Genomic DNA, 20,994 nt, shown 5'->3' on the forward strand with positions numbered 1-20,994 from the left:
CTCCCCTGGTACCATTGCTATATATCTTCTCTAGTCAGATCTCATATCTCAGCTCCTGCCATGTCTCCCATCAGTCTGCTCTCACTGATGCTTTAAGCCCATCTTAGATCTCTTCCTTCCCCTCCTGGTCCTCCTCTTTGGTGAATGTGGCTCTTGCCCTATTTTGTTCTCTGACTGACACATGCAAGGCCTGCCTTCTGCCTTTGGTCAGGCCCTGCCTGGCGGTGCTGTGGTCTGGTCACCACAGCCATCTCTTACAGCCTCATTAACTTCCCTGCTCATCTCAGTTTTTGTCTCTAAACTTTTGTTTCAACGCCAAGGTTCAACTAGTGTCTCACTTTTGGCGGCCCAGTTGCCCTTTCTAAACAATGCTGCCACAAATGTTTCATTTTTCCAGGTTTACTCTTCACTCATCTGACTATGTTGACCTAACAGCTTGACTCCACCAGCGATGTCCAATGCTGCTCATACCTTCTGCCAAAAGTCCATTGTTGTGATCAGCTTTCCTTCCTCCCTCTGCAGTTGCTGCACTTTGTGAAGAGAAACCTATGGTCTCCTGGTGCATTTTGCTTGCACTGTTACATCTGGCCCAGCTTCTGTTGTCATATCCAGCTGTTACTGCCTGTCTGGCCCCATTGGCACCCTCATGTCCCACCTGTGTGCCTCCCATTTGCCACCTGTGTCCTGTCACTGTCCAATTCCCAGCCAGCCTGCAACAGTGTTACAAAAAAGACACATGGCTGCAGCAATGGGCACATCCAACACCCTTTTTCAGTGCTGCTAGTGCTAGTGCCACCAACCCTGGTGCCCTTTTTGATTCGAAAACCATCGCTGGCACACATGCCTCTTGTTTCTGACTTGCATACCAGAAGCCATTGTCCCCCTGTAAGCCCCTACATGATGCATGCCAGCACCTTCTCAGTCCAACAGCTGGTTAGTTAAAAGAGGGGGGGAAGGGATCAAACTGAGGTCATTGGTCCCTTGTTCCAATTAAAATAATTCCATAGGAGAAAGAATAAAACGACGCAGCACAAAATGGGGGAGAAAAATCACAAGAATGACAGAAGGGCAACGAACACTACAGTGAACAAAACAGGACATGAAAACCAGAGAGGGAGAAGAAACAGGTTGGAGGGAGAGCAGATGACCATGATTGGCTGACCACAAGAATAAAAAAGAAGCAGCCAGCCACTGTGAACACATTAAAACCTCCAGCCTAAAAGCACTAGGGTGAAGGGAACAGATAGATGAAGAACATGCGCTGAAACTTAGATCAAAAGATAAAACCCACCCTCATGGATAAAATATAAAAATAAATCAGCTGATAAGGCATTCCTCATCCCCCCCATGAACCGTGGACCTTGCCGTTGGTGGGGAGGCTTGTGTGCCTCAACGATACAGATAGCCATACCGTAGGTGCAACCACAACGGAGGGGTTTGTGTTGAGAGGCTAGACAAATGTGTGGTTCCTGAAGAGGGGCAGCAGCCTTTTCAGTAGTTGCAGGGGCAACAGTCTGGATGATTGACTAATCTGGCTTTGTAACACTAACCAAAATGGCCTTGCTGTTCTGGTACTGCGAATGGCTGAAAGCAAGGGGAAACTACAGCCGTAATTTTTCCCGAGGGCATGCAGCTTTACTGTATGATTAAATGACGATGGTGTCCTCTTGGGTAAAATATTCCGGAGGTAAAATAGTCCCCCATTCGGATCTCCGAAGGGGACTACTCAAGAGGACGTCGTTATCAGGAGAAAGAAAACTGGCGTTCTACAGATCGGAGCGTGGAATGTCAGATCCCTTAATCAGGCAGGTAGGTTAGAAAATTTAAAAAGGGAAATGGATAGATTAAAGTTAGATATAGTGGGAATTAGTGAAGTTTGGTGGCAGGAGGAACAAGACTTTTGGTCGGGTGACTACAGGGTTATAAATACAAAAGCAAATAGGGGTAATGCAGGCATAGGTTTAATAATGAATAAAAAATAGGAGTGCGCGTAAGCTACTACAAACAGCATAGTGAACGCATTATTGTGGCCAAGATAGACACAAAGCCCACTCCTACTACAGTAGTACAACTTTATATGCCAACTAGCTCTGCAGATGAAGAAATTGATGAAATGTATGACGAGATAAAAGAAATTATTCAGGTAGTGAAGGGAGACGAAAATTTAATAGTCATGGTTGACTGGAATTCGGTAGTAGGAAAAGGGAGAGAAGGAAACATAGTAGGTGAATATGGATTGGGGCTAAGAAATGAAAGAGGAGGCTGTCTGGTAGAGTTTTGCGCAGAGCATAACTTAATCATAGCTAACACTTGGTTCGAGAATCATGAAAGAAGGTTGTATGCATGGAAGAACCATGGAGATACTAAAAGGTATCAGATAGATTATATAATGGTAAGACAGAGATTTAGGAACCAGGTTTTAAATTGTAATACATATCCAGGGGGCAGATGTGGACTCTGACCACAATTTATTGGTTATGAACTGTGTATTAAAACTGAAGAAGCTTCAAAAAGGTGGGAATTTAAGGAGATGGGACCTGGATAAACTGAATGAACCAGAGATTGTACAGAATCTCCCCGATGTTGTTCAATTTGTATATTGAGCAAGCAGTAAAGGAAACAAAAGAAAAATTCGGAGTAGGTACTAAAATCCATGGAGAAGAAATAAAAACTTTAAGGTTCGCCGATGACATTGTAATTCTGTCAGAGACAGCAAAGGACTTGGAAGAGCTGTTGAACGGAATGGACAGTGTCTTGAAAGGAGGGTATAAGATGAACATCAACAAAAGCAAAACGAGGGTAATGGAATGTAGTCCAATTAAGTCGGGTGATGTTGAGGGAATTAGATTAGGAAATGAGATACTTAAATTAGTAAAGGAGTCTTGCTATTTGGGAAGCAAAATATCTGACGATGGTCAAAGTAGAGAGGATATAAAATGTAGACTGGCAATAGCAAGGAAAGCGTTTCCGAAGAAGAAAAATATGTTAACATCTAGTATAGATTTAAATGTCAGGAAGTCATTTCTGAAAGTATTTGTGTGGAGTGTAGCCATGTATGGAAGTGAAACATGGACAATAAATAGTTTAGACAAGAAGAGAGTAGAAGCTTTCGAAATGTGGTGCTACAGAAGGATGTTGTTGATTCGATGGGTAAATCACACAACCAATGAGGAGATATTTAATAGAATTGGAGAGAAGTGGAGCTTGTGGCACAACTTTACTAGAAGAAGGGATCAGTTGGTAGGACATGTTCTGAGACATCAAGGGATCACCAATTTAGTATTGGAGGACAGCGTGGAGGGTAAAAATCGTAGAGGGAGACCAAGAGATGAATACACTAAGCAGATTCAGAAGGATGTAGGCTGCAGTAGGTACTGGGGGATGGAGAAGCTTGCACAGGATAGAGTAGCATGGAGAGCTGCATCAAACCAGCCTCAGAACTGAAGACCACAACAACAACAACAACAACAACAACAACAACGATAAGGCATTGTCAGATAAAATTATTCGCAACAAGACTAGTAACCGAAGATTTCGTCACAGGGCAGTGAAAGTGGGGCAGTGACCAGAAAATGGGCCACTGTCAACTGGGTACTGCATTGACACTGAGGTGGATCCTCATAGTGCACGAGATAGCCGTGGGTCGCCCATGTGTGGCCAATGTGGACCTGGCAGAGAACCACAGAGTCCCTGCAAGAGGCACTCTTCAATGACTTCCACACATTCACAGTCCCCTTAATGGCTCGCAATTTGGTGTGCATACTGAGCTTATGTGATTAAGTCTCCCAAGGCCAAAAAACCTTGCAGAATATAATGAAGGCAGGTCAATTACGAGAATGCCTATCTCTAGAAACTGTTTCCGTGTAGTCTATTTGGCCAGCCTGTCGGCAAGCTCATTTCCATGGAGCCCAGACAAACACCACAGAATGATTAGACCATTCCATGGCATAGATGGACTCCTTGATGGTTGCTACCAAAGTATGACGACCTCTCCGGGGGACACCACTTTGACAAAGAACTGTCTGTGGAGGTGGAGAGGCTTGTGTATCCGCATGACGCTGAGGGCTATGCCTAAGGTAGGGTATCTACTGCTGGAAAGGCCTCAGCCGATGGATCAGACTAAGAGTGTCCCACAACATCCCATCTTCCCTATCCATTCCTAGTCCTACCCAACTCCCTGACCCAACACAAGTTGTGATGGGATCTGTGCCAACAGGTGCATGGCACATAGGATTACGATCAAAGGCGTGTCTGATATTGCTTTTAGGGTTCTTGCAGGTCAGTGTCAGGGTTCTCAAAGATGGAGACAGGAGATGTTGCAGATTAATCTGCAGCACAGTAAAGGGTGCCTCTGCTGCCCTGAGTCACTGCCTGGGGAGGCAGGAAGTGGACGTGGCCACAACACAAGAAATCTATTTATATGAAGGGGGTGTATTGGGTCTCGATGGTACTCGAGGTAAGCTATTCCATGTTAGAAATCTAAGAAACTCCAGACCATGCATCTACGTAAGAAATGGAATTTCTTTCATGCCAATGATGGACTTCTCCTCAAGGGATTTAGTGACCATTAAATTGCAGCAATTTGATGAAGTTACCACAATGTAAATTGTTTTGGCCTCAGCATACCTCCCTTATGAAGACAGCTCTCCTCCTCCCTCCTTGGAGGTGAGGAGACTGGTAGAGACTTGCCATCAGCAAAGTGACCAACTGCTGGTGGGATGTGACGCCAATGCCCATAACCTACTGTTGGGCAGCAAGGAGACCAACTGTAGAGGTGAATACCTCCTTGAATTCCTTTTAGCTATCAACTTAGAGGTCCTGAATAGGGCAATGAACTTACATTCAGGAATAGCAGGAGGGACGAAGTAATTGACATAATCTTTGGTTTCATGATAATGGGCAGCTATGTCAAACAATGGCATGTGGTGCTGGAGCCATCCTCATTGGACCACATCCATATTAAATTATTAAATTCAAGGTTGAAATGGGAATCAGACAGACCATGACCTATAGGAATCCCAGGAAAACAGACTGGGAGAGATATACGAGGGACCTTGATTTAGGCTTATTGAAAGTTAAAACCTCAATAAGGAATCAAGTAGAACTGGAAGGAGTAGAACTGGAAGGAGTAGAACTGGAAGGAGTAGAACTGGAAGGAGTAGAACTGGAAGGAGTAGAACTGGAAGGAGTAGAACTGGAAGGAGTAGAACTGGAAGGAGTAGAACTGGAAGGAGTAGAACTGGAAGGAGTAGAACTGGAAGGAGTAGAACTGGAAGGAGTAGAACTGGAAGGAGTAGAACTGGAAGGAGTAGAACTGGAAGGAGTAGAACTGGAAGGAGTAGAACTGGAAGGAGTAGAACTGGAAGGAGTAGAACTGGAAGGAGTAGAACTGGAAGGAGTAGAACTGGAAGGAGTAGAACTGGAAGGAGTAGAACTGGAAGGAGTAGAACTGGAAGGAGTAGAACTGGAAGGAGTAGAACTGGAAGGAGTAGAACTGGAAGGAGTAGAACTGGAAGGAGTAGAACTGGAAGGAGTAGAACTGGAAGAAGTAGAACTGGAAGAAGTAGAACTGGAAGAAGTAGAACTGGAAGAAGTAGAACTGGAAGAAGTAGAACTGGAAGAAGTAGAACTGGAAGAAGTAGAACTGGAAGAAGTAGAACTGGAAGAAGTAGAACTGGAAGAAGTAGAACTGGAAGAAGTAGAACTGGAAGAAGTAGAACTGGAAGAAGTAGAACTGGAAGAAGTAGAACTGGAAGAAGTAGAACTGGAAGAAGTAGAACTGGAAGAAGTAGAACTGGAAGAAGTAGAACTGGAAGAAGTAGAACTGGAAGAAGTAGAACTGGAAGAAGTAGAACTGGAAGAAGTAGAACTGGAAGAAGTAGAACTGGAAGAAGTAGAACTGGAAGAAGTAGAACTGGAAGAAGTAGAACTGGAAGAAGTAGAACTGGAAGAAGTAGAACTGGAAGAAGTAGAACTGGAAGAAGTAGAACTGGAAGAAGTAGAACTGGAAGAAGTAGAACTGGAAGAAGTAGAACTGGAAGAAGTAGAACTGGAAGAAGTAGAACTGGAAGAAGTAGAACTGGAAGAAGTAGAACTGGAAGAAGTAGAACTGGAAGAAGTAGAACTGGAAGAAGTAGAACTGGAAGAAGTAGAACTGGAAGAAGTAGAACTGGAAGAAGTAGAACTGGAAGAAGTAGAACTGGAAGAAGTAGAACTGGAAGAAGTAGAACTGGAAGAAGTAGAACTGGAAGAAGTAGAACTGGAAGAAGTAGAACTGGAAGAAGTAGAACTGGAAGAAGTAGAACTGGAAGAAGTAGAACTGGAAGAAGTAGAACTGGAAGAAGTAGAACTGGAAGAAGTAGAACTGGAAGAAGTAGAACTGGAAGAAGTAGAACTGGAAGAAGTAGAACTGGAAGAAGTAGAACTGGAAGAAGTAGAACTGGAAGAAGTAGAACTGGAAGAAGTAGAACTGGAAGAAGTAGAACTGGAAGAAGTAGAATTGGAAGAAGTAGCAGAGGCAGTTACCTCAGGACAACTGCACAACCACTAACAAGTGCACATATAGGATTGTACCTTGGTGTAATAACTTAGAAATGCAAAGGAAACAGGTATGGAGACTGTTTAATATTGGGAGACGTAAAGGACAATGGGCTAGATATCTTGAGGCCCTTGTCAACTACAATATTGCAATCAGACAAGCAAAGGAGGCATCCTGGGAGGCATTCTGTGAGGAAGTAGAGTGCACAAGCCAGACTGCACAAGATTTTCACTAGAGTACCAACCAATCCAGGAGATACATTGAGGAAGGAGGATGTGGAATATACCACAACAGCACATGAGATGCTGGAACTGCTCCTCAAAACTAACTTTCCTCAGTATGATCTGCCAGACCACACAGTCCAAAATGTGATTCCTGAGAGACAACAGTTCTCAGGCACTCAAAGAGAGGACTGGGAATCGGGGGGGGGGGGGGGGGGGACATTCTAACTGTTCATGTCACCTGGCCCAGATGGAATTTTTCCAGCTCTCATTCAACAGGCAGGAGAGAAGCTCATAAGAGTTCTATGCAGGCTATTCAGGGTTAGCCTATCAGTAGGAATCATTCCCAGTGCTTTGAGGGCAGTGAAGGTTGTCTTCACTCCAAAGCCAGAGACAATTTATCATACGAAGGCGAAGGATATGAGACCAATCAGTCTGTCCTCCTCCATTCTCAAAACATTGGAAAAACTGGTTAATGTATATATTAAGGAGAGGATGCTAAGTAGTGCCCCCCTACATTCAAACCAGCACGCATATCAACCAGGTAAATCATACAAGTCAGCTCTCCTCCAACTCGTTGGGAAGGTGGAGAAATCACTTCCAAGAAATAGCCCTGTGTATCTTTATACATACCAAGGGGGCCTTCAGTAACATGACCTTCGATTCCATGGTAAGGGTAGCAGAGGTGCATGACCTGGGGACCACAATATGCAGGTGGACCAGGGCCATGCTTAGTGGAAGGAATGTGGAGGCTACCATGATGAATGAAGAGATGGTAATTAACACCACTAGAGGCTGCACATAAGGAGTAGTTCTGTCCCCGCTATTGTGGAATCTAGTGGTGAATGACATCATTGTGGAATTAATTTCCAGACAATGCTTCTGCCAAGGATATGCAAATGACCTTGTCCTAGTAATACTAGGCAAATTTACTCATACAGTTAGAAATATGGCACAAGAAAGTTTGAACATTGGGCAAAATTTGTGCATTAAACAGGATCTCAGTGTTAATCCTAAGAAGACTGTTGTGGTGCCATTTACAAAGAGACATATTCGACACTCAAGTTGGAATACAAAGCTCTTCGATGAAACTTGACCTGTGAAGGGGATAGTGAAATATTTAGGGGTAACCTAAGATGAGAAGCTAACATGGACCCCTAACACTAAGAGTGTCCATTCCAAGGCAAAAAGTACACTAGTGAGTACTAGAAGGGCTTGTGGCAAAAACTTGGGCCTAAGCCCCAGGGGTATGCACTGGATATACACCACAGTGGTCAGACCTACAATTTCCCATGGGGCCATAGTTTGGTGGCAGAAGGTAGAACAGCAGGTTGCAGCTAAGGAGCTGGCTAAGGTGCAGAGATTGGCCTGTTTAGCCATAGTGAGTGAAATTAGCAGCACACCAACTGCTGAAATGGAAGCCATACTGGACATGCCTCCACTACACCTTTAGGTCAGGATGGAAGCAGCAGCTGGGGCACACAGACTTAAAACTGGCAAAAACTGGCTCTCACTCAGATATCGAGAATCACACACTAACATAGTGAGTGAGGTAAATATAGGAACGGCTGGGGAAATGCCTGCTGACTACATAATAACTCCCAACCGCTTTGACAAGCCTTACAATATAATTGGAAGCAGGGAGAAGTGAGGGAACAGTTCGACACAGTACGGGGACATAATTTGGTTCACCGATGGATCAAACATTGACCAAGACATTGGGGCAGGGGTGTATGTGGTTCAGCCAAGACTGGAGGGCATCAACTCTCAACAAAAACTGGCCTCTGTATTCCAAGCTGAAATTACCGCAATCGGGGCACATGTGGAGGAGAATATACATAGGTGCTACAAGAAGCCAAGTATCTGCATCTTTTCAGACAGGCAGGCAGCTCTGAAACCATTGGCAGCTCCTACAATGAGATCTAAGATTGTTGCAGAATGCCACAGGGCTCTGGTGGAGCTAGGGGGAAGCAATATGGTAAACCTAGTGTGGGACCCTGGCCACTCGGGGATCTGTGGCAATGAACAAGCCGACAGGTTGGCTAGGATGTGGACAACAACTCCATTTATTGGATTGGAACCTGTCCTGACAATCACCAAGGCTACGATTAAATTAGAACTATGGAACTGGCTTAGGAAACAGCAAGTAGGACACTGGACCAAGGTCCATAAACAAAAACATGGGAAGGTAATAATGCCCAAGCCATGTTTTAAAAGAATCTCTTTAATCCTGGGGTTGAACAGGAAAGAGATCAAATTCATGAATGGACTTATGACCAGCCATGGGAATCTCAAAAAACACCTACACATAATGGGTAAAATGGAAGAGGGCCCTAAATGTAGGATCTGTGATGAGGGATAAGAAACTTCATCATACCTAATCTTTGAATGCATGGCATTGGAGAGTAAAAGGTACAGAATCTTCAGAAGAACTAGACCTGAAGAAATTGTGTTTAACAAAAAACTGGTAGTTGGACTCCTTGCAATATTTAAGGGCATTGGTTGGCTTTACTAGGTAGACAGGGAGTGATACCGTGCAATAAACTTAGTTTCGGTGTGGGCATTGGCGGGTTAGGCATAAGCTGTTTTAGCTTCCCTGATAAAATCAAATCCAATCAAAATCAAAGGATGACAAGGGTAGCACTGGTTGATATATTGTAGGCTGCTCAACGACTCAGTACACAAAAGAAACGACTCCTCAGGGCAAGAACGGATATGCTCAAAAGTACAAAACAGTCACCAGCTCTGCAGTGAGAACACTGCAGCCATCAGGGAAGGAATGCTGTTCAATATGGCCTCTGTCAATGACTGCCATTGAGCCGTCGGTGTAAACCATGTCAGAGCCCCAGAAAACGTCAAGAATTGAGAGGAAGTGACAGCAGAGAGCCGCTAGAGTAACTGAATCCTTAGGGCCATATGAAAGTTTCCAGACAAAGCCGCAGCCAAAGTTAACACCACGGAGGAGTATGTGGGTTGACCTGGAATGAAGGTGGTAAAGGGAAGGACTCCAGTTCAGACAGAAGTGATCACATGCAAACTGCAATCATAAGTGCTGACCTGGGACGTAGATGTGGAAGATGAAATGCCATGGTTGGGAAGAGTAGACAGTAATTTGGATACTCAGGAGAACTATGAAGGTGTGCAATGTAACTGTCGAGCAGTTGTTTATGTCTAACCTTCAATGGAGGGTATCCAGCCCCCACCAGTATGCTGGTCACCAGACTCTTCCTAAAAGCTCCTGTCGCTAGTTTAACGCCGCAGTGGTGCACTAGATGAAGTGCAAACAATGCTATGGTGCTGACGAACCATGAACCGGACTCCCATAGGGAAGGTGGGATTGAACAAGAGCTCTGAAGAGCTGCAATAGCGTAGAGCGATATGCACCCCAGTTTGTGTTGCTCAGGCAGCGGAGGGCACTGAGGTGCTGCCAGCACTTCCGCTTAAGATGATGGTGAGGTAGCCAAGTCAACTGGGATTCGAAAACCAGTCCTAAGAATCGAAGCCTCCACTACAGTGAGTGGATCATCGGGAAGGTAAAGTTCTGGTTCTGGATGAATGGTGCGACGTCGACAGAAATGCATGACATGACTTCACAACTGGAAATAGGAAGCTGTGGGCTAGTGCCCATGACTGCACCTTGTGGATGGCTCCCTGTAGGGGCTGCTCAGCAGCACTAGTACTGGAGCAGCAGTACAAAATGCAGTTGTCTTCTGCATCAGAGAAGGTGAGACAGAGGGCCCAACAGCTGCTGCTAGACCGTTAATGGACACTAAAAATACAGACAGACAATACAGAGCTCTTTTCTTTGTGGTTTTAGGGCGCACAACTACAATGGTCATTAGCGCCCAGACTAAGTTAGGAATGCACCGCAAGGTACACGGTTAAAACAGCAACTAAAAGGGACAACACTATAAAAGACGTATTAACAGGCATAGGATTAAAAAAAAAAACAGCATAATCAAATGTCCTTAGACAGGTTTGTGAAGTTGATAAAACGAAGAACGTGAGCAGCTGCTCCTGGGTCATCCGCTAAAATGGCATCCAGAGTACATGGCAGGCCAAGATCAAGACGCAGTGTAGTAAAATCCGGACAGGACGTTAAAATGTGGCTAACCGTCAGCAATTTCCCACGTTGGCAGAACTGCGCCGGCGCAGTCGTCAGCAGATGGCGATGGCTGAACCAGCAGTGTCCAATTTGTAACAGGGCCAAAACGACCTCCTCCCACCGAGAAGGGCGTGAGGAGGACGTCCAAGCCGTGGGAAGAGGTTTCAAGGCCCGAAGCTTGTTGTTCATAAGTGCAGAACAATCGGCATGCCACAGCGACAAAATGAGCCGACAAATGACCCTGCTACAATCTGACGAAGGGACACAACAAGAAGCCGTCCGAGGCTGGAGAACTGCAGCCTTGGCCGTGGCATCTGCAGCTTCGTTCCCAGGGATACCGACATGGCCAGGAACCCACATAAAGCTAACCGGAGAACCGACGTCCACCAGCTGCTGAAGAGAGCGTTGGATCCAGTGCACGAAAGGGTGAACCGGATACGGGTCGCTGAGGCTCTGGATGGCGCTCAGGGAATCGGAGCAGATGACATAAGCAGAATTACGGTGGCAGCAGATGTAAAGAACAGCCTGGTAGAGGGCAAAGAGCTCAGCTGTGAAGACCGAACAATGGCCATGGAGCCGGTATCTGAAACTTTGTGCCCCGACAATAAAAGAACACCTGACCCCATCATTGGTCTTAGAGCCATCTGTATAAATGAAGGTCATATTAATGAACTTCGAATGAAGTTCGACAAAACCGGAGTGGTATACCGAACCAGGGGTAACCTCCTTTGAGAGCAAGCTGAGGTCAAGGTGAACGCGAACCTGAGACTGGAGCAAAGGTGGCGTGTGGCTCTCGCCCACTCTAAAGGTTGCAGGGAGTGAAAAATCAAGGTGTTGAAGGAGGTGACGAAAGCAAACTCCAGGGGGTAGCAGGGCAGAGACATACAACCTGTATTGACGGTCGAGAGAGTCATCAAAAAAGGAACGATAAGACGGGTGGTCGGGCATAGCCAGTAGCCCACAGGCATACCGACAAAGCAGTATATCGCGCCGGTAGGTGAGTGGCAACTCACCGGCTTCAGCATGAAGACTCTTGACGGGACTAGCATAAAATGCTCCGATCGCAAGACATAACCCCCGATGTTGTATAGAGTTGGGGAGGCGTAAGATGGACGGCCGTGCAGAGGAATATACGAAGTTCCCATTATCCAGCTTTGAGCGGATGATCGACCGATATAGGCGAAGTAGGACTGTTCGATCCGCAGCCCACGACGTACCGCTGAGAACACGGAAGGCATTTAGGGAACGGGTACAACGGGCAGCCAAATATGACACATGTGGAGACTAGCTACGTTTCCTGTCAAATTTAAGACCTAAAAATTTTGTTGTCTCCACGAATGGGAGAGCAACAGGACCAAGTCTTAAGGACGGTGTGAGAAACTCTTTGTAGCGCCAGAAGTTAATACAAACCGTCTTCTTGGCAGAAAAACGGAAGACATTGGAGAAACTCCAGGAGTAAAGACGGTCAAGACAAAGCTGAAGACAGCGCTCCAGGAAACATGTATGCTGCACGCTGCAGTAGACGGCAATTTTGTCCACAAAAAGGGAGCCTGATACATCAGCTGGGAGGCAATCCATTATTGGATTGATCACTATGGCGAAGAGAGCGGCGCTCAAAACTGAGCCCTGTGGCACCCCATTCTCCTAGCGAAAGGTGTCCGACAGGACAGAACCCACACGTACCCTTAACTGTCGATCCATTAACAAGGAACGAATAAAAAGAGGGAGGCGACCACGAAGGGCCCATGTATGCATGGTGTGGAGAATGCCCACTGTCCAACAGGTGTCTTAAGCCTTCTCCAAATCAAAGAACACAGCCGCGGTCGGGCACTTCCGCAAAAAGTTATTCATAATGAAGGTCGACAAGGTAACCAGATGGTCAACAGCAGAGCGGCGCCTATGAAATCCACATTGTACATTGGTAAGTAGGCGTCTAGATTCGAGCAACCAAACCAAACGAGAATTAACCATTTGCTCCATCACCTTACAGAGACAGCTGGTAAGCGAGATGGGTCGATAACTGGAAGGCAAGTGCTTGTCCTTCCCCGGCTTAGGAATCGGGACAACAATAGACTCGCGCCAGCATGCAGGATCATGCCCCTCAATCCCGATGCGTTTGTAAGTACGAAGAAGGAAACCTTTACCCCCAGGAGAAAGGTTCTTCAGCATCTGAATATGAATGGAATCAGGCCCTGGAGTGGAGGACCATGACCGGGCAAGTGCGTTTTCGAGTTCCCGCATGGTGAATGGGGCATTATAACTTTCACTATTTGAGGAGCGGAAGTTAGGTGGCCTAGCCTCCTCGGCCTGTTTTCGGGGGAGGAAGGCAGGGTGGTAATGAGCGGAGCTCGAAACCTAATCGAAAAAGTGGCCGTAGGCATTGGCGACATCCTCAGGGGCCACAAGGATGTCATTCGCAACCATCAAGCCAGAAACTGGTGACTGGACCTTAGTGCCAGACAGCCGGCGCAGGCTACCCCAGACAACAGAAGGAGTAAAACTGTTGAAGGTGCTTGTGAAAGCAGCCCAGCTGGCTTTCTTGCTTTCTTTAACAATACGATGACACTGCGCATGTAATCGTTTATAATTGATACAATTTACCACTGTAGGGTGGCGTTTAAAGGTGCGTAAAGCACATCGATGAGCATGTAAAGCGTCTCTACATGCTGCGGTCCACCAGGGGACCGGTACGCGACGTGGAGAAGTAGTGTGAGTGATGGAATATTCAGCAGCAGTGAGAATGACTTCCCCGAGATGTGCGACCTGACTATTGCAGCTTGCGAAGGTTTGATCCTGAATTTTCGCCCTGGAAGAGAAGAGCCCCCAGTCTGCTTTGGAGATGTTCCAACTAGTTGAGCATGGAGAGGTGGTATGATGCAGGGGATGGATAACACACGGGAAGTGGTCGCTTGAATATGTATCAGGAAGTGCATACCACTCAAACCAGCGTGCAAGTTGGGTAGTACATATAGAGAGGTCTAAATGGGAATAGGTGTTAGATGTGTCCGAAAGAAAAGTAGGGGCGCCAGTATTGAGGCAGACAAGATTGAGCTGGTTGGAAAGGTCTGCTAACAGGGAGCCCCTCGGGCAGGATGCTGGAGAGCCCCAAAGGGGATGGTGGGCATTGAAGTCTCCAGTTAACAAAAATGGTGCAGGTAGCTGAGCAATAATTTGCATCATGTCTGCCCTAGTAACAGCAGACGACGATGGAGTGTAAACGGTACAAATGGAAAATGTAGAAGTGGGGAGAGTAATTCGGACGGCAACTGCCTGCAGGCCGGTGTACAATGTGATGGGATCGTAGTAAACATCATCCCAGACCAGCGACATAACCCCGCCATGAGCCAGAATACCTGCCACAGGGTTAGGTAAAAACGCACAGAGGTGTAGTGTGCCAAGGCAATTTGATCGCATGGGTGTAGCTTCGTTTCCTGGAGGGCTACGATGAGCGGACGGTGCAAGCGGAGCAGCGTCCTTTTGGTTGGAGTGAATGCCATGAATATTCCAGTGAAGAGGTGCCATCATGAGAAGAAAAAGCAAGAAGGGGTCACCTCGAAGGCTGCTGAGGGCCTGGCTTCGAGCGAGCACTGCCGCCGCTGTCAATAGGCAGACAGTCATCGTCCATTGGTTCTATAGGGTCATCGGCCATCTTGTTAAGATGGACGAGAGGGGGAGCTTCCTCCGCTGGTGAACGGCCAGATGTTCGGCTACCAGCGGTGCAGCCAGGCGAAACGGATGATGGCCTGGGGCGGCAACCGCTGGGTGGCACAGGAGAAGAAATGCACCGTGGCAGAGAAGGAGAACTGTACTTCCTATGAGCCTTCTTGGAAGGTCGTTTAGTGGAAGTACTGGTCGATGGCTGGGAGTTCGAGGTACGTAGGAAGTCTGCACGGGACGGTTCCTTCCTGAAGGCCCGTGCATCTGACTTCTGGGTCTTCGTTTTGGCAGAAGCTGATTAAGGTGCTTGTGTCTGAGGGGTGACTGGAGTAAGAGGAGATATCGACCGGGCGATCTTAGCACTAGCTGAATGGACGACTGTAGTGCTGAAAGTCAGATCGCATGTCTGCGTCGCCACCTCCCTGGTAGTCCGAGGAGAGGTGAGGACAGTACTGTATTTCCCCGCTGGGAGCAGCGTGGGCTTCCTACTAGCAAATAGCTTGCGAGCAGCCGAGGTGCACACTTTCTCTTTGACCCGAATTTCCTGTATACAGTGTTCTTCCTTGTAGATGGGACAGTTGCGGGAGGAAGCTGCATGGTCACCCTGACAGTTCAGACAATAAGGAGACGGAGGTGGACAGTCACCCTCATGGGCGTCCCTGCCACAAGTGACATTTAGCCGCATTGTAACAAGACTGGCGAGTGTGATTAAAACGCTGACACTGGTAGCAGCACGTAGGTGTCAGGACATAGGGGCGAACAGAAATAACCTCATAGCCCGCTTTGATGCGCGATGGCAGCTGAACACTATCAAAGGTCAAGAAAAGTGTCCGGGTCGGTACAAGGTCATTGTTGACCTTTTTCATGACCCTATGGACAGCTGTCACGCCCTGCTCAGCGAGGAAAGACAATTTCCTCGTCAGTCAATCCGTCGAGTGATCAAGTACATACCACACCACGAGACGAATTCAAAGTGCGGTGAGCCTCCTCCCGGACAGGGAACATGTACAGGAGTGTGGCCCAAAGCAGTTTTTGTGCCTGAAAGGCACTCTCAGTTTCAAATAACAAGGTACCGTTACGCAACCTGGTACAAGACTTGACACATCTGGCTATGGCATCTACGCCCTTCTGGATAACGAAAGGGTTGACAGAGGAAAAATCCTTTCCGTCCTCAGATCGAGAAACTACGAGGAACTGTGGGGCAGGCGGTATTACTTTTGTCACTGGTGGCTGGTCAAGTTTCCGTTTGTGGGCAGAAGTCGAGAGAGAAGAAGAGAAATCCATTGCAGAGGAATCCCCCATGATGGCCAACGTCTCAGATGGCGCGCTCCTTCCTTGTGGGGACCCTCTCAGAGGGCACTCCCACCTTAGGTGAATGTTTACACCTCAGGTTACGCCTCCCGAGAAACGGACGGAGGGAGGGACCAATCGGAATGGTCGGAAGGTGTCAGCTCAGGCAATCACCCCTCCCTGGGCCTGGCCTTTACCAGGGGGTACGTGCGTGCCTTACTTGTCTACCCAGGGCGGGGAATTACACGTTACCCCATCACTGGCTACGCGTGCTAACATGTGGGTCGGCCTTCAGTCACACACAGGGAGGAAGGAAGAAGAGGAAAAAGAAGGGAGAGAGGGAGAGAGACTGTCTCAAACACCGAGGCGGAGACCAGAGAAGGCAAGGAGAAGGAGGCAAGGAGAAGAAGGCAAGGGAAAGAGTAAGTAAGACAGTGAGATGGTGAAGAACAAAGAAAGGAACCAACCAAAGGAAGGAAGAGACCAGGAGAAGTGAAAAACCAAAATAACCGCAAATATAGGTCGTGGAACCGTCCGTCTCCGGACGCAGGTGCTAACTACCCCCTTGAGGGGGAGGGACTCCTTATAGTTGCATCTTACGACAGGCAGGAATACGTCGGGCCTATTCTAACCCCCGGACCCGCAGGGGGGACAGAGCTCTGTGGTGACCCCATTCTTCTGGATATGGGGGGTAACTATGGGAGACACCAACTTTGAACATATGGAGCGACAGGAAATTTTGGATAAAAATCGAGAGCGGGCCCTGAAGACCCCACTCATGTAATGTGGCAAGAATATGAGGGACACAGGATTATCAGTGGTACAGCGACCCTGGTGGAAACTGCCCTGGCATGGAGCCAGAACGCCACGTGACTCTAGGACCCAACGCTACGGCTGACACACCATACATTCTAGCAGCTTACGAGGAACATTGGTGGGCTGATAGCTATCCACATGAAGTGGGTTTTTACTGGGTTGGAGCAAGGGAATGATGGTGCTCTCCTGCCATTGCTATGGAAAGATGCCATTGCACCAGATACAGCTGAAGATGGTGAGATGTCACGTGTAATTGGATGAGATATGTTTAATTATCTGACTGTAGATCCGATCTGGCCCAGGAGCTGTGTTGGGGCAATGTGCATGGGCACTGAGGAGCTCGCACTCAGAGGTGTGTTGAAGGGTTCACTGTGGCATGTAGTAAACAAAAGGACTTTCCCTTCCATCAACCATTTGAGGGCACGAAAGGATGGGGAGTAATTCTCCAACACAGAGGCTTGAGCATAGTGCTGAGCAAAGGGCTCGGCAATCACATTTGCGTCATAGGTAATACGGCATCGGTGTGAACGACAGTGGCACCTGTTGAGGTCTGTACCCAAAAACAGATCTGATCTTGGTCTAGAGTCGGGAAGGTGACATGGCGCACAATGGTCAAGACATACATCTCCCAATGCTCCTGTTTTCGTCTTTTTATAAGCTGATGAATGCTGGCATGGAGCCAATTAAATGCGGTTGGGTGTTCCAAAGAAGGGTGCTGTTTATGTCGCTGTAGAGCCCACCTGCACTATTGAATGCCCTCAGCTACTTTCAGCGACCACCAAGGTACAGCCTTCCGCCGGGCCACCCTAAGGAACAAGGAATCGCGTTTTTTGCCACAGAAACGATTGTTCTGGTAACCAGCTCAACTAACAAATCGATGGTACCATGTGGGGGAGATTCAGTGGTGACAGCAGAAGTCAAAGTTTCGAGGATGCCTTGTGTAAAACCCATCTGGGTAGTCATCTGTTGTCGGGGTGCTGGGGTAGTGAAAGGAAGATGGGAGGGTGGTCACTACAACCCCAAGTCACCATCGGCTCTCCAGTGGACAGATGGAAGAAGTCCTGGGCTGCAAAATTGATAAATCAAGGGCCAAGTAAGTACCATGAGCCACGCTGAAATGTGTGGGGGCCCCAATATTTAGGAGGCAGAGGTCGAGCTTGGACTGTAAATTTTCGACCTCTCTTTCTGCCAGTAGGCATAGTGGCATCCCAAAATGGGTTATAGGCATTAACATCTCCAAAAGTAGGAAAAGTTTACAGAGTTTATCAATGAGTGCAACTAAAATATTTAGGGCTACTGCACCATCTGGAAGGAGATATACGTTGCAGACAGTTATTTCCTGCAGTGTCCTTATCCTAACAGCCACAGCTTTAAGAGTGTGAAGGGGCACAGGTTCACTACATACCGAATCCAGGACATAGACAAACTCCAGACAGTATATTTGTTACGGTGCTTGTAATATCCCCTATTGCCACAGAGGCAGGGTTCCACATTGCTGGGAACCAGGTTTCCTGGAGGGCAATGCTGAAAGCAGGTGTGAAGCTTAACAATTGCCACAGCTAAGCCAGGTGGTGGAAATAAGCACCACAATTCCACTGGAATATGACGATGTATGAGGCAGGGAAGGCATGAAACACTCAGTGAGGCAGGCTACACCACAGCGTCACTGGCTGCCACCAAGTACCTGTGCAATCAATATCCATTGCGTCTGAGAACCTAGAGAGATCTAGGTTCTCAGGGGACACCAGATTCTCAACCATCCTCAGACACAGAGCTTTTATGGAGTAGAGGTATGGGTGCCACCGCAAGGTTCGAGTTCTTGGGGGACTACCACTTTTTGGCTCTCTCACTGCTCCTTTGGTTTCTCTAGCTCTGAAGGCTTCACTGAGTCAATCTCATGGACAGAGGACCGTGATGCCCTACAACCAGCTACCTGTCATTGCTTCATCCACTGGCGGGTGTCTGCTTTGCCACTGGTAGGAAACTGGGAAGAGAGTGACCCAAGTGACCCCTTACTAGCAAGAGGAACCAACGAAGACTTTGCTTCTCCAGCTGAGAAGTGGGGGACTCATGTCTTTAATGGTTGGGGAGGGAGGGGGAGGGGGGAGGTTGGGGCAGTGGTGGTGTTGCTCCCAAAGTAGGTGGTGCAGGAGCAACAGGGAGGGAAGTGCCCACCACCATCAAGGAGGCAGGTGAAGTCTGACGGCTCAGAGGTAACTGTACACAGCAGAACAGAAGGTGCTAAAACTGTTGTCATAGCAGCAGCTTAAGTCAATGTCATATGCGCAGCCTCAGTGTAGGTTGGTCAGTTAAGGGTCTTGCATTCCATTATTTTCCTCTCTTTCTGCAAAATCCTGCAGGCTGGGGAGCAAGGTGAATGCTGCTCTCCACAGTTGATGCAGATGGGAGGCTGGACACAAGGTGTACTGGGATGTGATGCACATCCACAATCTCAACATGTGATGCTGGAAGTACAGCAGGAAGACATATGGCCAAGCTTCCAGCACTTAAAGCACCACATCGGGGGAGGGATATATGGCTTGACATCACAGTGGTAGACCATCACCTCGACTCTCGAAGGCCAAGATGAAGCCACCGGTGGCAACCTGATTATCCCTTTGACACCGGTGAATGCGCCAGGTGAAATGAACACCTTGTTGCTCTAAATTGGCGTGCATCTCATCGTCAGACTGCAAATGAAGGTCCCTATGGAGTATAATACCCTTGACCATATTTAAGCTGTTATGTGGCGTGATGGTAACAAACATCCCCAAATGGTGTTGCAAGTAAATAATGCCCATGACTGGACGGAGGATGCTGTTTTTCTCAAGACTGACCCAGGGCACATTTTGGACAAACCCTCCACCTCCCCAAACTTGTCTAACTCTCCACAGAAAACTGAAGCTTCATTGACATGGAAAATTCCCCATAAAGTATTGTACATACAAGGTACTGGGGGGAATAAGCTTTGCTGCCATCCTTAGCCTGGCATTCCTCCCATGGTGTGTCCAGGGAGGGGAACGATTTGGGGTCATACTTCTACACACTGAAATTAGACCTCGACTGCTTAAAGACTTACTACACTTCATGGCACGTCATCCGCCCTGATGCCACCCACTCCAATGCCCATCCCCTTGTTTGCCACCTAGCCGCAGCAAGGGCCACCTGTCACAATGCCACTGCCATGAGTCCCGATGGCCCAAGGTGACAGGGAATTATTCCTTGGCATACGTGGGGCGTTAATGGCAAAGGCATGAGCAGAGTGAACTCTGTGGGGTCAGGGGGCTACAACCAACAGGCTACACGGTGGCCCACAACAACAGACTGGCTACCATGCTGGATATGAGGTGCAAGTGAGTCTATGGTCGTCATCAGTGCTGAAAAGGACACTGCATACTGGATGGAGGGAAACGCACCCAGGAAGGTGCCCTTGCCCAAGAGATTGGGAATGAGTGGGACTGCAATGCCACGATGAAGTGGGCTAAATGTCTCAGTGCACGATGGACACTATGCATCTTTTAAGGCGCCCTTCCCCAATTGGCTCACTCTTTGGGAAAATTTTGAAAAATGTTCAAACCCTAAAAGGGACCACCACATGAGGCCAAAACATGTGGGACTCCTTTTAGTTGCCTCTTATGACAGGCAGGAATACATTGGGGCTATTCTAACCCCCAGACCTGCAGGGGTCAGTACAATGGTGGCAAATATCCATCCACATTTATCAATACTGTCCACTTCTTGACTCCTCCAAACAAGTGGCCCTTCATTCCCTCAAGCTTCCCACCCATTGCTGCTGCTCTGCACCCATCCTTGGGGTCACTACTTCCTTCCCCACCCAAATATTCTGAGTTTCACTGTAGCATCTGTAACACAATGGGTTTCTTCTCCAACAGGCACCTTCACAGCATGCCATCACCCAGCCTCAGGTCATTGCCATTTGACCCTGGTCATCTCCAATCTTTGTCATCTCCTGAGTGCCAGCCTCTTCTCCAGGGCACCGATTCTGCATCCTCAGTTGTCTTTCACTGTCACTCCTCTTCCCTGATACTGGAAATTTTGCCACAAGCGTAGCCTCACCAGATCAAGCTGCCTTGAGCCACGCAACAGTTTTCCTTAATCATGTCCTTGCCTGATTCCTGTAGTTTTGTTTAAGGTCTCTGCCTCCTGGATGGCACTGCCATCTAATTCATTGAGATGACAGTTCCCTATATTTTGCTGTTGGTCCAGTCACAACTATTCCTCTGAGTGCAGCACATATCATTTTAATCTAGGACACCCCAAGTGCAGCTGCCAGTGCTCAATTTGCACCTTCAAGCAGGTTCACTGTGTTGGTGACACTCAAAGCACATCAGGGCAATTTTTATGTT

The 20,994-nt window shown here is 47.6% G+C and overlaps 1 protein-coding gene across 1 annotated transcript; it reads right to left on the bottom strand.

The window, feature by feature from the left end:
- Nucleotides 1-687: 687 nt before the first annotated feature.
- Nucleotides 688-20,415, bottom strand: LOC126199130 (NADH-ubiquinone oxidoreductase chain 5-like). Its single transcript, XM_049935885.1, has 6 exons — nucleotides 20,356-20,415; nucleotides 6,321-6,484; nucleotides 6,223-6,274; nucleotides 5,736-6,169; nucleotides 5,586-5,689; nucleotides 688-710 (listed from the first exon to the last, which is right to left on the bottom strand). The coding sequence occupies exons 1-6, from the start codon at nucleotides 20,413-20,415 to the stop codon at nucleotides 688-690; spliced, it is 837 nt and encodes a 278-aa protein (XP_049791842.1).
- Nucleotides 20,416-20,994: the final 579 nt, after the last annotated feature.

This window comes from Schistocerca nitens, chromosome 8 (genome assembly GCF_023898315.1).
Source record: "Schistocerca nitens isolate TAMUIC-IGC-003100 chromosome 8, iqSchNite1.1, whole genome shotgun sequence".
NCBI classification, from domain to species: domain Eukaryota; kingdom Metazoa; phylum Arthropoda; class Insecta; order Orthoptera; family Acrididae; genus Schistocerca; species Schistocerca nitens.